Source organism: Lactuca saligna, chromosome 5 (assembly GCF_052625555.1).
Source record: "Lactuca saligna cultivar CGN05327 chromosome 5, ASM5262555v1, whole genome shotgun sequence".
Taxonomy (NCBI): Eukaryota; Viridiplantae; Streptophyta; class Magnoliopsida; order Asterales; family Asteraceae; genus Lactuca; species Lactuca saligna.
The window spans coordinates 303,535,564-303,549,586 of record NC_136421.1 but is presented as its reverse complement, the minus strand read 5'-3'; the positions used below and the strand labels follow the sequence as shown (position 1 = coordinate 303,549,586).

The 14,023-nt window shown below is 34.5% G+C and overlaps 2 protein-coding genes across 2 annotated transcripts; both read right to left on the bottom strand.

Moving 5' to 3' along the window:
- Nucleotides 1–6,152: 6,152 nt before the first annotated feature.
- On the bottom strand, nucleotides 6,153–7,412 carry LOC145048441 (ras-related protein RABA5b-like). The gene is made up of 2 exons (XM_078996925.1): nucleotides 7,012–7,412; nucleotides 6,153–6,666 (listed from the first exon to the last, which is right to left on the bottom strand). Exons 1-2 carry the CDS (start codon nucleotides 7,340–7,342, stop codon nucleotides 6,362–6,364), a joined length of 636 nt encoding a protein of 211 aa, XP_078853051.1. The 5' UTR covers nucleotides 7,343–7,412; the 3' UTR covers nucleotides 6,153–6,361.
- Nucleotides 7,413–8,883: 1,471 nt separating this feature from the next.
- On the bottom strand, nucleotides 8,884–11,937 carry NS2 (asparaginyl-tRNA synthetase 2). Its single transcript, XM_078996924.1, has 8 exons — nucleotides 11,179–11,937; nucleotides 10,853–11,089; nucleotides 10,155–10,754; nucleotides 9,901–10,086; nucleotides 9,743–9,807; nucleotides 9,518–9,647; nucleotides 9,340–9,398; nucleotides 8,884–9,190 (listed from the first exon to the last, which is right to left on the bottom strand). Exons 1-8 carry the CDS (start codon nucleotides 11,611–11,613, stop codon nucleotides 9,007–9,009), a joined length of 1,896 nt encoding a protein of 631 aa, XP_078853050.1. The 5' UTR covers nucleotides 11,614–11,937; the 3' UTR covers nucleotides 8,884–9,006.
- Between the last annotated feature and the right edge of the window lie 2,086 nt (nucleotides 11,938–14,023).

Sequence of the window (14,023 nt, the reverse complement as noted above, 5' to 3'; positions counted from 1 at the left end):
ACCCGTTGAAGTTTCACGACGAAACCGGTACGATACCGGGAAGCGTAAATAGTGAATTTACGATAGAGCGAGATTTATCCTTAGCAATCTAAACGAAAGTTGTAGAATATGTTAAAATAACAGCATCGATAAAAAGAACGCCGAAATCTGACTCCGTATGAAGAAGTTATGATTTTTTCGAAGTTTCGGATTAGCGGTGCATAACCCGAAATTCGAATATTAGATTGAGTGATTTTACCCGATACGACCTAAACGGGAATCGAAGATCTCGTTAAGAGTAGCGTAACGAGAAAAAGATGGGCGAAAACGGGCGTCGGATGAAGAAGTTATGAGAATTTAATGAACAAATCCTGTCCCGGTCTATTAATAATATAAAATTTAAAATCGAGTCAAAATTAACCGACGAAGTCTAAACGAAAGTTGTAGAGTACATTCCCGTTTTCGTGTGGATATAAAGAACATCGAAAGCAGAGTTCGTATGTGAAAGTTATGAATTTTTAAAGTTGGAAAGTGAATTTGCAAAGCTGAGGCATGGACTGATGACGTGGCTTAATCCTGATCGTCGCTTGCGGCCCACTGTCCTCGCTTCGGATTACGACACGTCGCCCCTCGCTACGCCCAGCGTCTGATCTCGGAACGCGCCGCGTACGAAGAGCTTTCCTCGGTCTACAAGCCTCCACGTAGCTCCACCGAAGTCGCGCCACCTGTAGCCTTATCCGACGCTACGCCCCGTGTAGGGCTTCTGAACGCCCAACGTAGCGAGGCCTCTCAGCCTATAAAAGGGAACCGAGGGCAGCCTCATTTCTTGCACCTTTCCACCTTCTTTCTCTCACTACTTTCTCTCTCTAGCTCCTCTAAACCCCCCCTAAGCCCTAGTTAAACCCCTTAGATCCCGAGGGAAGCCCCGAGGCTCCCGGAGTCCCGAGAAAAAGAGCCTTTCGGTTTCGAAACGCTGCTCCAAATAAGTTCCGATTTTCGATAAAATTTGTTGTAAGTGTGTTACGCTTACGCAATTTTTAATATAGCGTTCAAATAATTATAGGAACATTATTAGGTCCTTAAAATAATTATTTGGGCTATTATTATGAGTTATATTGAGTGTTATTAACGCTTATATAATAATAATAATAGTCAAACTAATTAATTTGTTGCGGTTATCGTTAGACTAAACCCTAGTGGTATTGGTACTAGGTTTTATCGAAGGAAAAATCGTTTTGAGAGTATCGAAGCGCTGTCCGAGTGCTGAGACACCACCTTTCAGGTGAGTGCATAGTCCATTTCATCTTACACATAGATATGAAGTATTTTAATATAAATTACGTGCGATGTGTGCATCTTGTCTGAATACTTGCTGTCTATGCTGGGTGAAAGATTTTTATACATGTTTTAAATGATTTAAACTGTATATGTATTTTATATCTACAAAATGTGTTGGGTAAAACATGGGTAGATGAAATAGTTGTTTTGTGATAACACGATGGGAGACATCAGTGTTGTCAGTGATCCAGTCATCTAGTGGAGTATAGATGACGAGTATGGACGATACTAGACGATCCAGTGGAACGATAGCAGGCTCGTAACCTGTAGGTGTTTTTGAACTAGGTGCTCATTAGGTATTTTTGAACTGAGTGTGTTCACTATGTATCTTTGAACTGAGTGTGTTCACTAGGTATTTTGAACTAAGTGTGTTCACTAGTTACTTTTGAACTAAGTGTTTACCAGATGTTTTGGACTACGTGTTCACCAGATATATTCTATAAGCCTTGGTATTGATGGACTTCGTGTCGATTCCTTATGATGAACCTTAGGAAAAATAAACGAGGAATAACTGATTCTTAGGGTAAATCCTTAAGACTAAAGAAGATAATGGGGATGGATAATTGGGTTGATTGTTTGATTGTTTAAACATAATAATTATATTATTGTGGGTTGAAAACCCTATGTACTCACCAGGTTTCCCAACCTGACCCACTCAGTTTATTTATATCACAGGTGTTGATACGAAATCACTTTACACTGAGAGATTTAAAGAGATGTAGATCACTAGTGTAAATAAATGTAAGTTCTGTTTATGCTTATGTTTATGTATTAACGATGACATCCCAAACGTTTTGAAATGAATAAAATACGCTTCTTCGAAAATGTTTTAATAACGTGTTTATCGTGTTTTTCTGGGAACAAATTCCGTAACATTTTTATTAAAAGAAGTACTCTGATTTTTATAAAGTATAAACAAAATCGGTCTTTTCTGTCTGTGAAAATGGGGATGTCACAATATTCTTTCAACTTGCTTCTGGTGTTTGTGACTTATTAGAAGTATCACATTTAAGGTACTAAGCTCGTGAAGGTAAAGATTACAAGCTACAACAAAGAGGTATTTATCTAACTTGTTTTATGTTGTAAATCTTGAAAAATGTATGCTAGTTAGGATTCATGCTTTGGATAATTTAATATTGCATGTATAACTTGAGAAAACCTAGATCCAAAGCATTAGGGTTGCATGTGCACCATAGGATTGTTGTAATGCTCAAAACCCATCAAACTCTGGATCTAAAAAATCTTAACCTCAACAAATGCTTGGTCTCCAAGTTCCTTCTTCTTGAATACACCCAAAAATGCCCCAAAATCACTTCCAAAGCTCAAGAACTCTCAAAGGATGAATTAGGGTTCCAATAGGATGAAATGAACAATGGAGGCTGATGAGGGCAGGTGTCCAAAGGCCATAATGATGTTTAAATAGTGTTCAAACCCTGGAAATTAGGGTTTAACTTAAGTAGACGTACGCCCAACGTACAACACATACGCCCAGCGTACGTGGTTAACCCTCCGCGATCATAGCGATCTCGTACCCAAATGTACACCCAACGTACGAGGGACCAAATTTGCCAAAAATCTCAAACTTAAGCGACCAAGGAAGTAGAACTTCGAATCGGATGTTACATCTGATGTCAAAACAGTATTTTAAAATATGTTTGCATTGGTTTATTCTATACCAAAATGTAATAAAATAACAATTTGTTATTTAGTGGTTGACAAAATATGCCGATAAATATAAAATGAAAAATCAAAAGAAATGCATCGAAATAAAACAATGAAAAAATTAAGTGAAGTGTTTAAGATGCCCCTTCAGCAGGTTCATATACTTTTTCTAAAATATTTTTTTTTTCATTTGCTATTAAGTATTAACAAACATGCACATGCATTAATCATTTAATTAATTTAACTGTATAAGAGATTCAATTCAAATATAATACTTGCAGAAGAATGGTAATTTGGATCGAGTTAATGCAAAACCACGTAACCATGTATATTTATTTTTAGATAAAAGTAAGGGTAAAAGGGTAAATAACCTTTTATAGTTAATTAGGAGTTCTAAATAAGTAAACATAAATTAATTTATTAAAACTTTTTGTCTAGGCTAAGAACATCCACAATGCGTAGTTTAATAGGAGAGTTGAATGAGATGACATGTCTAATTGGCATTCATTGGATTAAATTTTACCATTATAAGATGTCATGTTGGCATTCAATAGATATGGAGTTCAATGGTCATTGAACTCTTCAATGGAAAAGATGAAACTTTTAACTATTAAATATATATTCCATTGAATTCTATTGAGTTCAATGTATTGTAGGAAAATCAATGTACAACCTCTAATAAGTTTAATGCATTGTGGATGCCCTAATAAGTGTGTTTCATGCATAAATGTCAAGTAATGCAAAGTACCAACAATGCTACAATATAAATTAGGCTTTGTCACCGGAAGGACAAAGTAATCAACGTTAGCCAGGGTTTTGTATTGAGCCTTTATTGGGTTTTAGTTGAGCATATTTTCTTTGGTGAGAATGTTGGTGGGCGTACTTTTACTGAATCAGGAACATTTCATGCCGGTCACGAATGACTCTGGAATGCCAAGAAAGTAATTTATTGATCCAATATTGTTATAATTCGCTAAAGAAAACCGGTAGAAGTTGACAACAATATGTCATCCATGTATAAAAAATATATGCAGTCTAAGGTGCTGTTTGATTTTCTAAAGCAAAAATTCATAAAGTCTGCGGACCACCTCTGCAACCCTCTGCAGTAGAAGAGGTGGACCAAACGGCTGCAGACTATAATAAGAAGCGTGTTTGTTTTTTTAACATCTGCATATTGCTGTAGATATTAAAAAATTAAAATAAACTAATTTTATAAACCGAAAATAGCTTTTTAATACGTAAAATTTAATAATGTATAACATTTCGGTAAAAATTAATGATATTTCAGTAAAAAAGAATGATATTTCAACAAAAAATAAAGATATTTTCAGTAAAAAATAATGATATTTCATCAAGAAATTATTATTATTGAATATAAAAAAAATGAAAAAAAAAATTCAATAAGAATAAATGAAAAAAAGGGGAAAAAATATGAAATAAAATTTTAATAACATATAATCAAAATTTCAGCAATAAAATAAGAAGAATAAGAGGTTGGAAGAGGCAGTACAAGTGTTGCGTCAAACAGAGCACGCATAGAGGTTTTTGACTCAGAAGACTTCTAAAAAACAAACAGTTGCAAGATGAAAAGTGTTGCGCGTGTGCTGCGCCGCGCAGCAGTAAGAGGTTTGAAGAGGTTTTTTCCAAAAAACAAACAACACCTAAGAATCCTGATGATATATAAATAAAGAACTTGTCTTGCTATGAGTGAAGTCAAGCTAAGCTGTGTGATAAACTGTGTGATGTGTGATAACTGAGCAACCTTGTGAAACCATGTTTGTGGGATTTGTTTAAGACCATATTGGGATTCTTGCAAGTAAGCAGGCATGATCGGGTGGTTTAGAATCTCGAAACCCTAGGTGTTGATACATGTATACTATCTTATGAAGATTCTGTAAAAATATATGCATTATGCATTCTTCACACCTAGCTGATGAACTGGCCACTAATGATAAACGACCACAATGAGTATAATCTGAATGGTGGCGGTTTTAACCACGAGAGTGAAAGTCACGTCACAATCAACTTCGGGTCGTTGGATTCTCCGGTTTGCAAGTGAGATAATGAGTCATCCGCATTAAGCTTCTACTTGCATAACCGCATGCAATTGACCATATATATTGGCTTCAAAGAGGTTTAGGGACAAGCATTGACGTTCTAGTAGCAATCAAAGCATTAAATTCCTCTTTATGACGTTAGTCCGGTTATGGTAACATAACACGTATAAGTAATTACTCGGAGTGGGGGAGAGACTCAACATGCAGATTAAGCTTTTGGATGAGTTTTGTGATGTCGTGATGGGAACAAGTAGTCATAGGATGAGTGGAAGCGGAAGCAAGAATGGATGTGGATCCTATGATGGCGGCAGTGGGTTGAAATTGAGCCATGATAGTTGCGGGAGTGGATGAACATCCAATGTAGACTATCCCGAGGCAACAACAGATGAGGAAGATGGTGGCTGCTGGATCAATGGTGGATAGAGCTGGAGCCGAGCTAGGTGGTTCCTAGGGTAGTTCGGAATACCCCTTCAAAAAAGTTTCATTAGTGTAATATTTTTCGAATTTTTTTTCAGCAATGGAACTCTTTTTGGAAAAAATCTAGAGATACCCTTTTACTTCCATTTACTTTGATCCTGATTCCGCCGCGGAGATACAGGTGGAGGGGCCGTTGGAGATGGAGGAGAGGGTGGAGAGGTGTTGGTGGTGGGTGTTTGGAGGAGATGACTAGAGATAAGAGATGGATCATCTAGGGTGTCGAAGAAATCACAGGAATGTTGTTTGTCGGGTGTTATAGATCCCAACGGAAAGATGGGTTCGTTGAAGACATGTAGATTAACTTTTAAAAGTTTACATACATAAAAACGTAAATATCTAAAGCTGAGTAATACAATAACATTTTACAATAACTAATATATAATAACACGAACTTCGTAATGATCTTAATTATATAATAACAAGTTTTTTTTATTCAACCGACAAAAGTTATAACTCCAATAAAGGGAGTTATGTTACTTTTGTACCACTCCATTGAAGGTTGATGGTTCAAAACAAATGCAAAGGTATAGCCCCCCTATGTATGTATGTCCTTTCACTCTCCACGTGGTATGTGCCATTGGCATTGAATATACTTATTTCAACCAATTTCTTATCATGGATAATATGAATGCGCGCCCATTAAGTCTTCGAATTTATGTAACATAGTTGACTCATTTTATCATCTGTAAAAGTTACACAATTGATATTGCACTTAATGAAAGATTGGACTCCCACTAATTAAACTCAAAACATAAAATTCCAAAAGTAACTACCAACAAAAACTCGAAAATCTTCCCACAATCATGTTTGGACAAGAGTAGTACTGAGATGGATGATACGAGAAAAGATCATTTGGAACAACAATAGCTTTGCTTTGTGTTAGCATCTTTAACTAGGCTTACACGATTGAGAGACACTTCAGATTTGTAGGAATCGGAGTTAAGGACCTTTCTTCTAACATTATCATAAATGGCACGAATCACGATCTCAAAAGCTGTTGTAACATTAGTGGAATCGAGTGCAGATGTCTCTATGAAGAAAAGCCCTTCCTCTTCTGCAAGATTTTTGCCTTCTTCGATGCTCACGTCCCTGATATTCTCCAAATCGCTCTTGTTCCCTACCAGCATCGTTGCCATTGATGTATCACAGTGAGCTGCAAACACGTTAAATGTAATCTAATCAAACCCAGATTCATAACATTCAACCAAAGTTTAATGGTTTCTCTAGATCCAAAACGTAAGCTCGATGTGAAATTACAACATCCTCCGATTCAAAGGACTTGTTACAAAATACGAAATCAATTTCTTTTCAATTTCTTATCGTGAATAGCAAGTCAAATTGTTTTCAACGAATGGAAGGAGTAACATAATATCTTCGAGATCTAATCCTTTTGCGACCAAATGACATATCCACTAATAATCCAAGAAAAACGATAGAACGAGGGAAATTGAACAAGGAGTGAATTGAAATCGAAAAAGAAAAAAGGGGGAAAACTTACTGTTGAGTTCACCGAGCCACCGTTTAATACTTTCAAAAGTAGTACGGCGACTAATGTCATAAACAATGAGTGCACCGACGGCGCCGCGGTAATAGGCGGAGGTGACGGCACGGAAGCGCTCTTGACCGGCGGTGTCCCATACTTGAGCTTTAACCTCCTTGCCGTCGATATCTACGACCTGAGTTTGAAACTCGACGCCAATGGTTGCCTTTGAGTGCAAATCAAACTCGTCTCTAGCGAAACGCGACAGCAGGTTTGATTTTCCGACAGCGGAATCACCAATCACGACTATCTTGAAAAGGTACTCCTCTCCGCCTTCTCCTTCCTCCATTTCTAGAAAGAGAAAGTTGTGATAATGGTGTCCTCGAGACGTGAGACTTTTTAAAGGAATACAAATCCTACTCGTTGAAAAATTAGAATCAAATGATTAATTATGGAATGAGATGATACTTTAGATTAGAAAATCATATAAAAACTATCTTATAGGTTTTTATTTTTTATTGTTTTATATCTTTTATTTAGTTTTTCATGTATATTTTTTATTCAAGTTTTTAGGTTTTCTTTATTTGTTTTTTTTAGATTTTTTTTTCTAAATCAGATTCATATAACAAAGTTTGCAAAAAGTTTACCATTTCTTTTTAATTTTTTCCCTCTCGGTTTTATATTATAGTTTTGATGCAAATTACTCTTTAAGAATGTTTTAAAGTGTGTTTGAGATTTCATCTTTATTTTTAACTTAATGATTTTTTGAAAAGTCAATAAGTTAAAGAAATGTTTTGATATTTAATAAGAAATGATTTCTGATCTATTATAATAAAAAACAAACAAAAGTCTTCTTTTTCCACATCGGTTTTTGGAATGATTTCTGATTTATTAGAATAAAAAACAAACAAAAATGAATAAGTTAGCCAAATATAGTTTAATTTATTAACTTTTATCACTAAAAAGTTAAATTAAACATTTTTTTAAAATCTTTTTTTCCATATTCATAAGTCAATAAGTTTTTTTTTGATAAAAATCATTTTTAACTTTAAATCCTAACAAATTTAGCTATGAATTTATATTTTAAATTTAATAGTTTGATTATTTGACAAATAAATACTCATAAATAATCATCCTAAAAACAAATTATTAGCACTTTGATTTATAAGGTTCACTTTACACAGGATGTTAATATTAACCATTAGGCTAACGGTTTAGTGATCAGGCCACCATTATCACACCCTTCTTTATTCACCATCTCAACATCACATGAAAGATGATCGGTATTCACCGATATGGTCAGCATGAAAATGGGTGAAGAATGTGAAATCTAAACGAGGGAAGAAGTTGTGTGGTTAACCATGACCATGTGAGCTCCTCACCATGTCATCACGCCGTAAAGGATGGGTGGTGCTCTCTCCTATGAAAACGTTGTGATTTGACTAAAAAATAATTAGAATGTAATTATTAATAATAAATAAACAAGACAAATCTTTAAAAGATGGTATTTAACTATTTATTTTAAATAATCTAGAGCATAATTTTAAATATATTTATATTTATTGTAGAATATTAAAAAAAAAACTTATTATATATTTGGAGAGGGAGTGGAGGGGCGTTTAGCAGAGAATAAATGCGTGATTTACGGAATCTTAACACGCTACACCGATTTTGGTTTCTGCCTCAATTTTGGTTTCTGCCTAATAATATTGTTTGTTTCGGTTATTTATTATATTTTGTAAGGATGATACGTTGCATCTAATTTTCAATTAGCTTGTGCACCAACGTATGTTCTGACACCACATATTAGCTTATGATTATGATTATATGGTATATATTTTTACCATATATAATTTGACTAGGTTTACCTCAATCATTCATAACAAATAATAACATCAATACCATAACTTTATTTCACTATAGAACTTTATACAAGTATAAGTTATAAACATGAAGATTCAAGATTTGTATGACAACTTTGAGAAGAATTTAAGGTTCAACTTCAAGGTTTGATTAGTTATGGAGTTTTCCATGTTGTCTAGGGAACGGGATCACATCTCGGACATCATTAAGACCCGTAGCAAAAAGAACCATAACATCAAATGTAACACTAAACCCCGAATGCTTCACTGTTCCTTGCTTCCGAAGATCTAAATACCATTCGTATTGATCTTTCCTCAACCCTAGTTCCTTGATCCTACAACATATAATAGCATCATACTTTAACGTATTGTATTTTGAAAATAAAATCTCATTAAGGTATCATACTTTGAAAAATCTACCCAATGAAATTCTATTGCTTTTTTTTTTTTTTTTTTGCACGGGTTTTACTATGAGTCGAGTTACCTTTTCGTTAAATGGTTTAGGCGTTCCTCCTTCTGGCTTCCCCTTATGAGAGCTCCAACCTGAAAAATAAGATCAAACATGAGTCAAGTCGACAAACTTTCTAGGGGTATTTTCGTCTTTTGATGATGAGTATGATGCCAAACACAAAAATAGGCCCTATAGAAATGTGAAAATGTACCTTTGGTACAATCACATCAAAGGATGCAACAGTCTTTCCATCATCATTTAATCGCACATTGAAAGGCTTTAGTTCTTTAGGGTGATCGTGGATAATAACCGGCTTCTTATAAAACTCATCAACCAAATAACTGTGTCAACAAAATGCAAGAAACTTAATAATAATTCCACAGAAAAAAAAAAAAACAAAATGAGAAAATAAGTAATATTTTCTTGAAACTCAAACCTTTCGTGTTCTTCGGTTAGTGCCACACCCCATTGGATTTTTGTCTCAAAAGTCTTGTCAGTAACCTAAAGGAAACAATCGATCGATCATAAAGAGTTACATTTTATTTCTTTTTTAACATTAAAAGTAATTAAAAGTATCAGTAATAGTAAAAAGACCTTGTTTAAAACTTCGACTGCTGTATCATAAGTGATCTTTTCAAATGACGCTGATGTCATTGATTGAAGGCGATCAATAAGGGTTTTATCAACTCGTTTTGAAAGAAAGTAAAGATTTTCATAACAATTTTCCGAAACCGAATGTGACACAAACTTCAAAAAATCTTCAGCACAATTCATCACATCCTGAAAAAACAACACAAAGTCATTAAAATTATAGATCGAATATGAAAAACAAACTAAAAAATCTTAACCTCAAGTTCTGCAAATGCTATTTCAGTTTCAATCATCCATCTTTCTGGTAAATATTTCTTCGAATCTGATTTATCCACATGAAATCTTGGCCCCAATGCATACACATTTCCTAAAGCAGACGCACAGCTCTCGAGATGAAGACTTCCCGAAGTTGTAAGAAAAGCTCGGTTTGTAAAAAACTCGTCGTACGTTTTGAAACTTTCGGTTTTTTTATGAGATTCTGATTTTGATTTTGACTTTGACTTTGACCTCGCTTCCAATTCTGCAGCCAAAGCGTTTGTTTTGTGAAGATCGTGAACAGCTGCATCGAGTGCTTCTTTATTGCTATCGCTTCTTTTAAGCTCTTCAATTTTCTTGCTCTTTTCAATAATCGAAAGCTTTACAGTTTCAAGACTAATATCCGCTGTATCATCCATTGAAACGGGTTCTTCCCGTTTCACTTCTTTACCAGAAACAGTAAAAATTTTGAATTTCTTCGAAAGTCCTTCAGTCTCTGTAGCAGTTAAAATCGGCACCTCCACATGAACGAAGCCTTGGTTTTGAAAGAATGTATGACTTGCATGATTTAGAGCGTTACGAACCCTCATAACAGATGCCACCTATGAAACATGAAATTGATTATTTTATGTTTTAATTTGGAAATTGGAAGGAAAATGGAGGGAAAGATGAGTTTTTTTTTTTTTTTTTTGTTTCTTACAGTGGTTGTTCTAGGTCTAAAGTGAGCGCAATCTCTCAATCTAGCTAAAGGTAAGCTTTTCTTGGATAAAGGATAGTTGTCTTGATCAACTATTCCGATATGCAGCAATTTTTCAGCTTTGAGCTCGATGGTGTGTTTGCCTTGTAATGAAGGCTTCTGTAAAACGCCTTCTGCTAGAATACAAGTTCCGGTGGGCATGAGGAGGGTTGAAGGAGCTATGGAAGAATCGACCATGATCTGTAGTAAAGAATGAGTTTGATTAAAAGAAGATGAAAAGGGTATATAGGTGTGTTTTTTAATTACTTTTTTACTGGTTTAGTTTTTACCTGAAGGCTGATGACGGAAGAACCATCGCTAATTTGTAGAAATGAAATGGAAGGAGGTGGTTGTTTTGGGAAGATTGATTCGAGTTTCTCCTTGGTATGGCCGGTGTTTCCGCCGAAGACTTTTATGATGGTTCGAAGGAAAGGAATTCGCGATTGAAAAACTTCAACACATTTCACGTCTTTACCTCCGGTATGCTCCTTGGTGTGATCACCACCCACTGCCGCAGGTGGTTGTGTGGTAGGAGGCGGAGGGTCTTTCCTCACTTCTCGTGAAGATTTAACCCATCCTCCAACCACAACTCTCTGATCAAGCAACCCCAAACCACCGTCTGGACGATCTAGTATAGTTTTCAACAGCACCCTTTTGGAGTACTTTGAAAGAGCCACTGGCATCGGGGATGGCATTTCATCAAGCGGTTGGTGATCAGATGACATTTTCAAGAGATTGATCTCAAGGGAGGTGAAATTACGAAATGATTTTGATGGGGTTTTGTGAAATCGAGCTGAAGACGAGAGAGAAAGATGGAGTTGTAGTTGTATTGAGGGAATTGTGGGTGGGTTTTATGAACCGATGTAATACTGAAGTTTGATGCTTTTCTTTGGCACAGAATTGGGGAGAATGAGAAAGGAAGGAAAATGAAAGAATTGGGTAATGGGGAAGCTTAACGAAGAAGAAAAATGATGGTCTTTGTCTTTGAAACTTGCCAATCGCCATTTTTAAGTGAAAGAAAGAAGAGAAACCGAGGTGTAGAGATAAGGGTTTGGAATTCTTCAGAGGTAGGCTTCTAATCAGTTTTCGCGGGAACACTCTTGAGATTGTCTTTGTCCCACATAATATATATTTTATTTTTTGAGTTTATTGCTATTTGAATTTTTTGTTTGACCATAAAAATAGTTTTTCGAGCATATAAACTAACTTTTGTATACTAATTTGAGAGACTCATTGATAAGCCATCCTATATATGACATAATATATTTTAATTTTTGAGTTTATTGCTATTTGAATTTTTTTGTTTGACCATAAAAATAATTTTCGAGCATATAAACTAACATTTGTATACTAATTTGAGAGACTTATTGATAAGCCATCCCATATATATGTTAAAAACAAACATTTTCATCTAACAAACCAAACACAACCAAAATTATAATAAACTCAAAAAAAAAAATCTAATTTATACACCAAAACCCTCTAAATGTGTCTTTTTTTTTTTTTTTTGTTAAGTTTTACTTTTTACACAATTAACTCTCTTTATTCTATAATATTATTTTTTTATCCTTTATATCTATTTAACCTAGGGCTGTAAACGAACTGAACGTTCGGTGAACTGTTCGGCGGAAGTTCGTTTATGTTCGTTTATTTAATAAATGAACGAACATGAACAAAAATTATCGTTCGTTTAGTTAAATGAACGAACATGAACAATGGTCTCGTTCGTTCATTTATGTTCGTGAACGTTCGTTTATGATGTTCATTTACGTTCGTTCGTTTAAGTTTATTTATATTCATCTATATTCAATTATTTTTATTATATTGCTATAATATATGTTCGTTTATGTTCATATATGTTCAATTGTGTTTTATTATCTTTGTTCGTTTATGTTCGTTTAGCATGTTCACGAACATAAATGAACAAACATGAACAAAGTAATTTGTTAAACGAACGAACATGAACAAGAGAATCTCGTTCCGTTCGTGTTCGTTTGTTGTTCAGCTAACTTAAACGAATGAACATGAACAAGACCTTGTTCGTGTTCGTTTGGTTCGTTTACAGCCCTAATTTAACCTATAAACCTTTATTACTTTTTAACATATTAATCCCTACAGTGGGTTTCTCACGTTATGTTAAGTTTTCAAACTTAACAACTTTAGTCCCTCAAACTTAAATTTTATTTGATTATGATTTAACCTTTTGTAACCTAAAACCTTTTACATTCAATTGTTGATCTCCTTAGATCTTGCCGATTCTAATTGACCCAATCATCTCAAATGCCTTTAATTTAGGAACCTGGTTGTATTTACAAATGAATTTCGTAAGTTACTTTTTTCTCTGTTCTTCAATATCAATTATTCATACTCAATCTCCATCCCCAGTTTCAGTTTGATCGTCATTTTTTCTTCAACCTCTCCTTATTCGGAGACTTAAAATCTATATATCATTTTTAATTTCTTCTGTATATCATTCCCTTTACATCATTATTTTAATTATCAAGCTTACATTGTCCTACTCAAAATCTCGATTCAGATGGATCCATTGAAAATTAGTTAAATCAATCGGAGGTTGTGTGAAGGTCGGAGCTCTCATAGATACATACACGCTTAAGACGAAATTGGTTTTGAGCATATTCATGATTGAAGTGAATTTACCCATTCTTGATTTTCTATTTCCTTTGTTTTAGATTAAATCGTAATATAAGATTAAGGGATAGAGTTATTTCAGATCGGAGAACTTCAGGATGTACCGAGAATTAACCGGAAAAAAAAGAAGGTATTCTTTCATCCGATTACACAAAAGTTGGCTCAATTAACTTCTTATTTCATCCATTTAGATGCACGTTGATTAAATCTCTTCCTTATACTCGTTTTTTTTTTTTTTTTTTTTTTTTTTTTTTTTTTTTTTTTACTTTTGATTTGTTGGATTCCATTTTTGCATATAGAAATGGAGAAAGAACTAGTACAAATGGTGGTGCCTCATGGTGATTGTCTTTGAAAGGATTTCACTGATGGTGGAACTGATGATCTAGAAAATATCACAAAGTTGTTGTGCTGTAATCTGTATGTTTTCCCTTGTATTTTTTTTAGTTGCAAAATGAATGGAAATGAATTTGATTAAAGTTGTCTGAT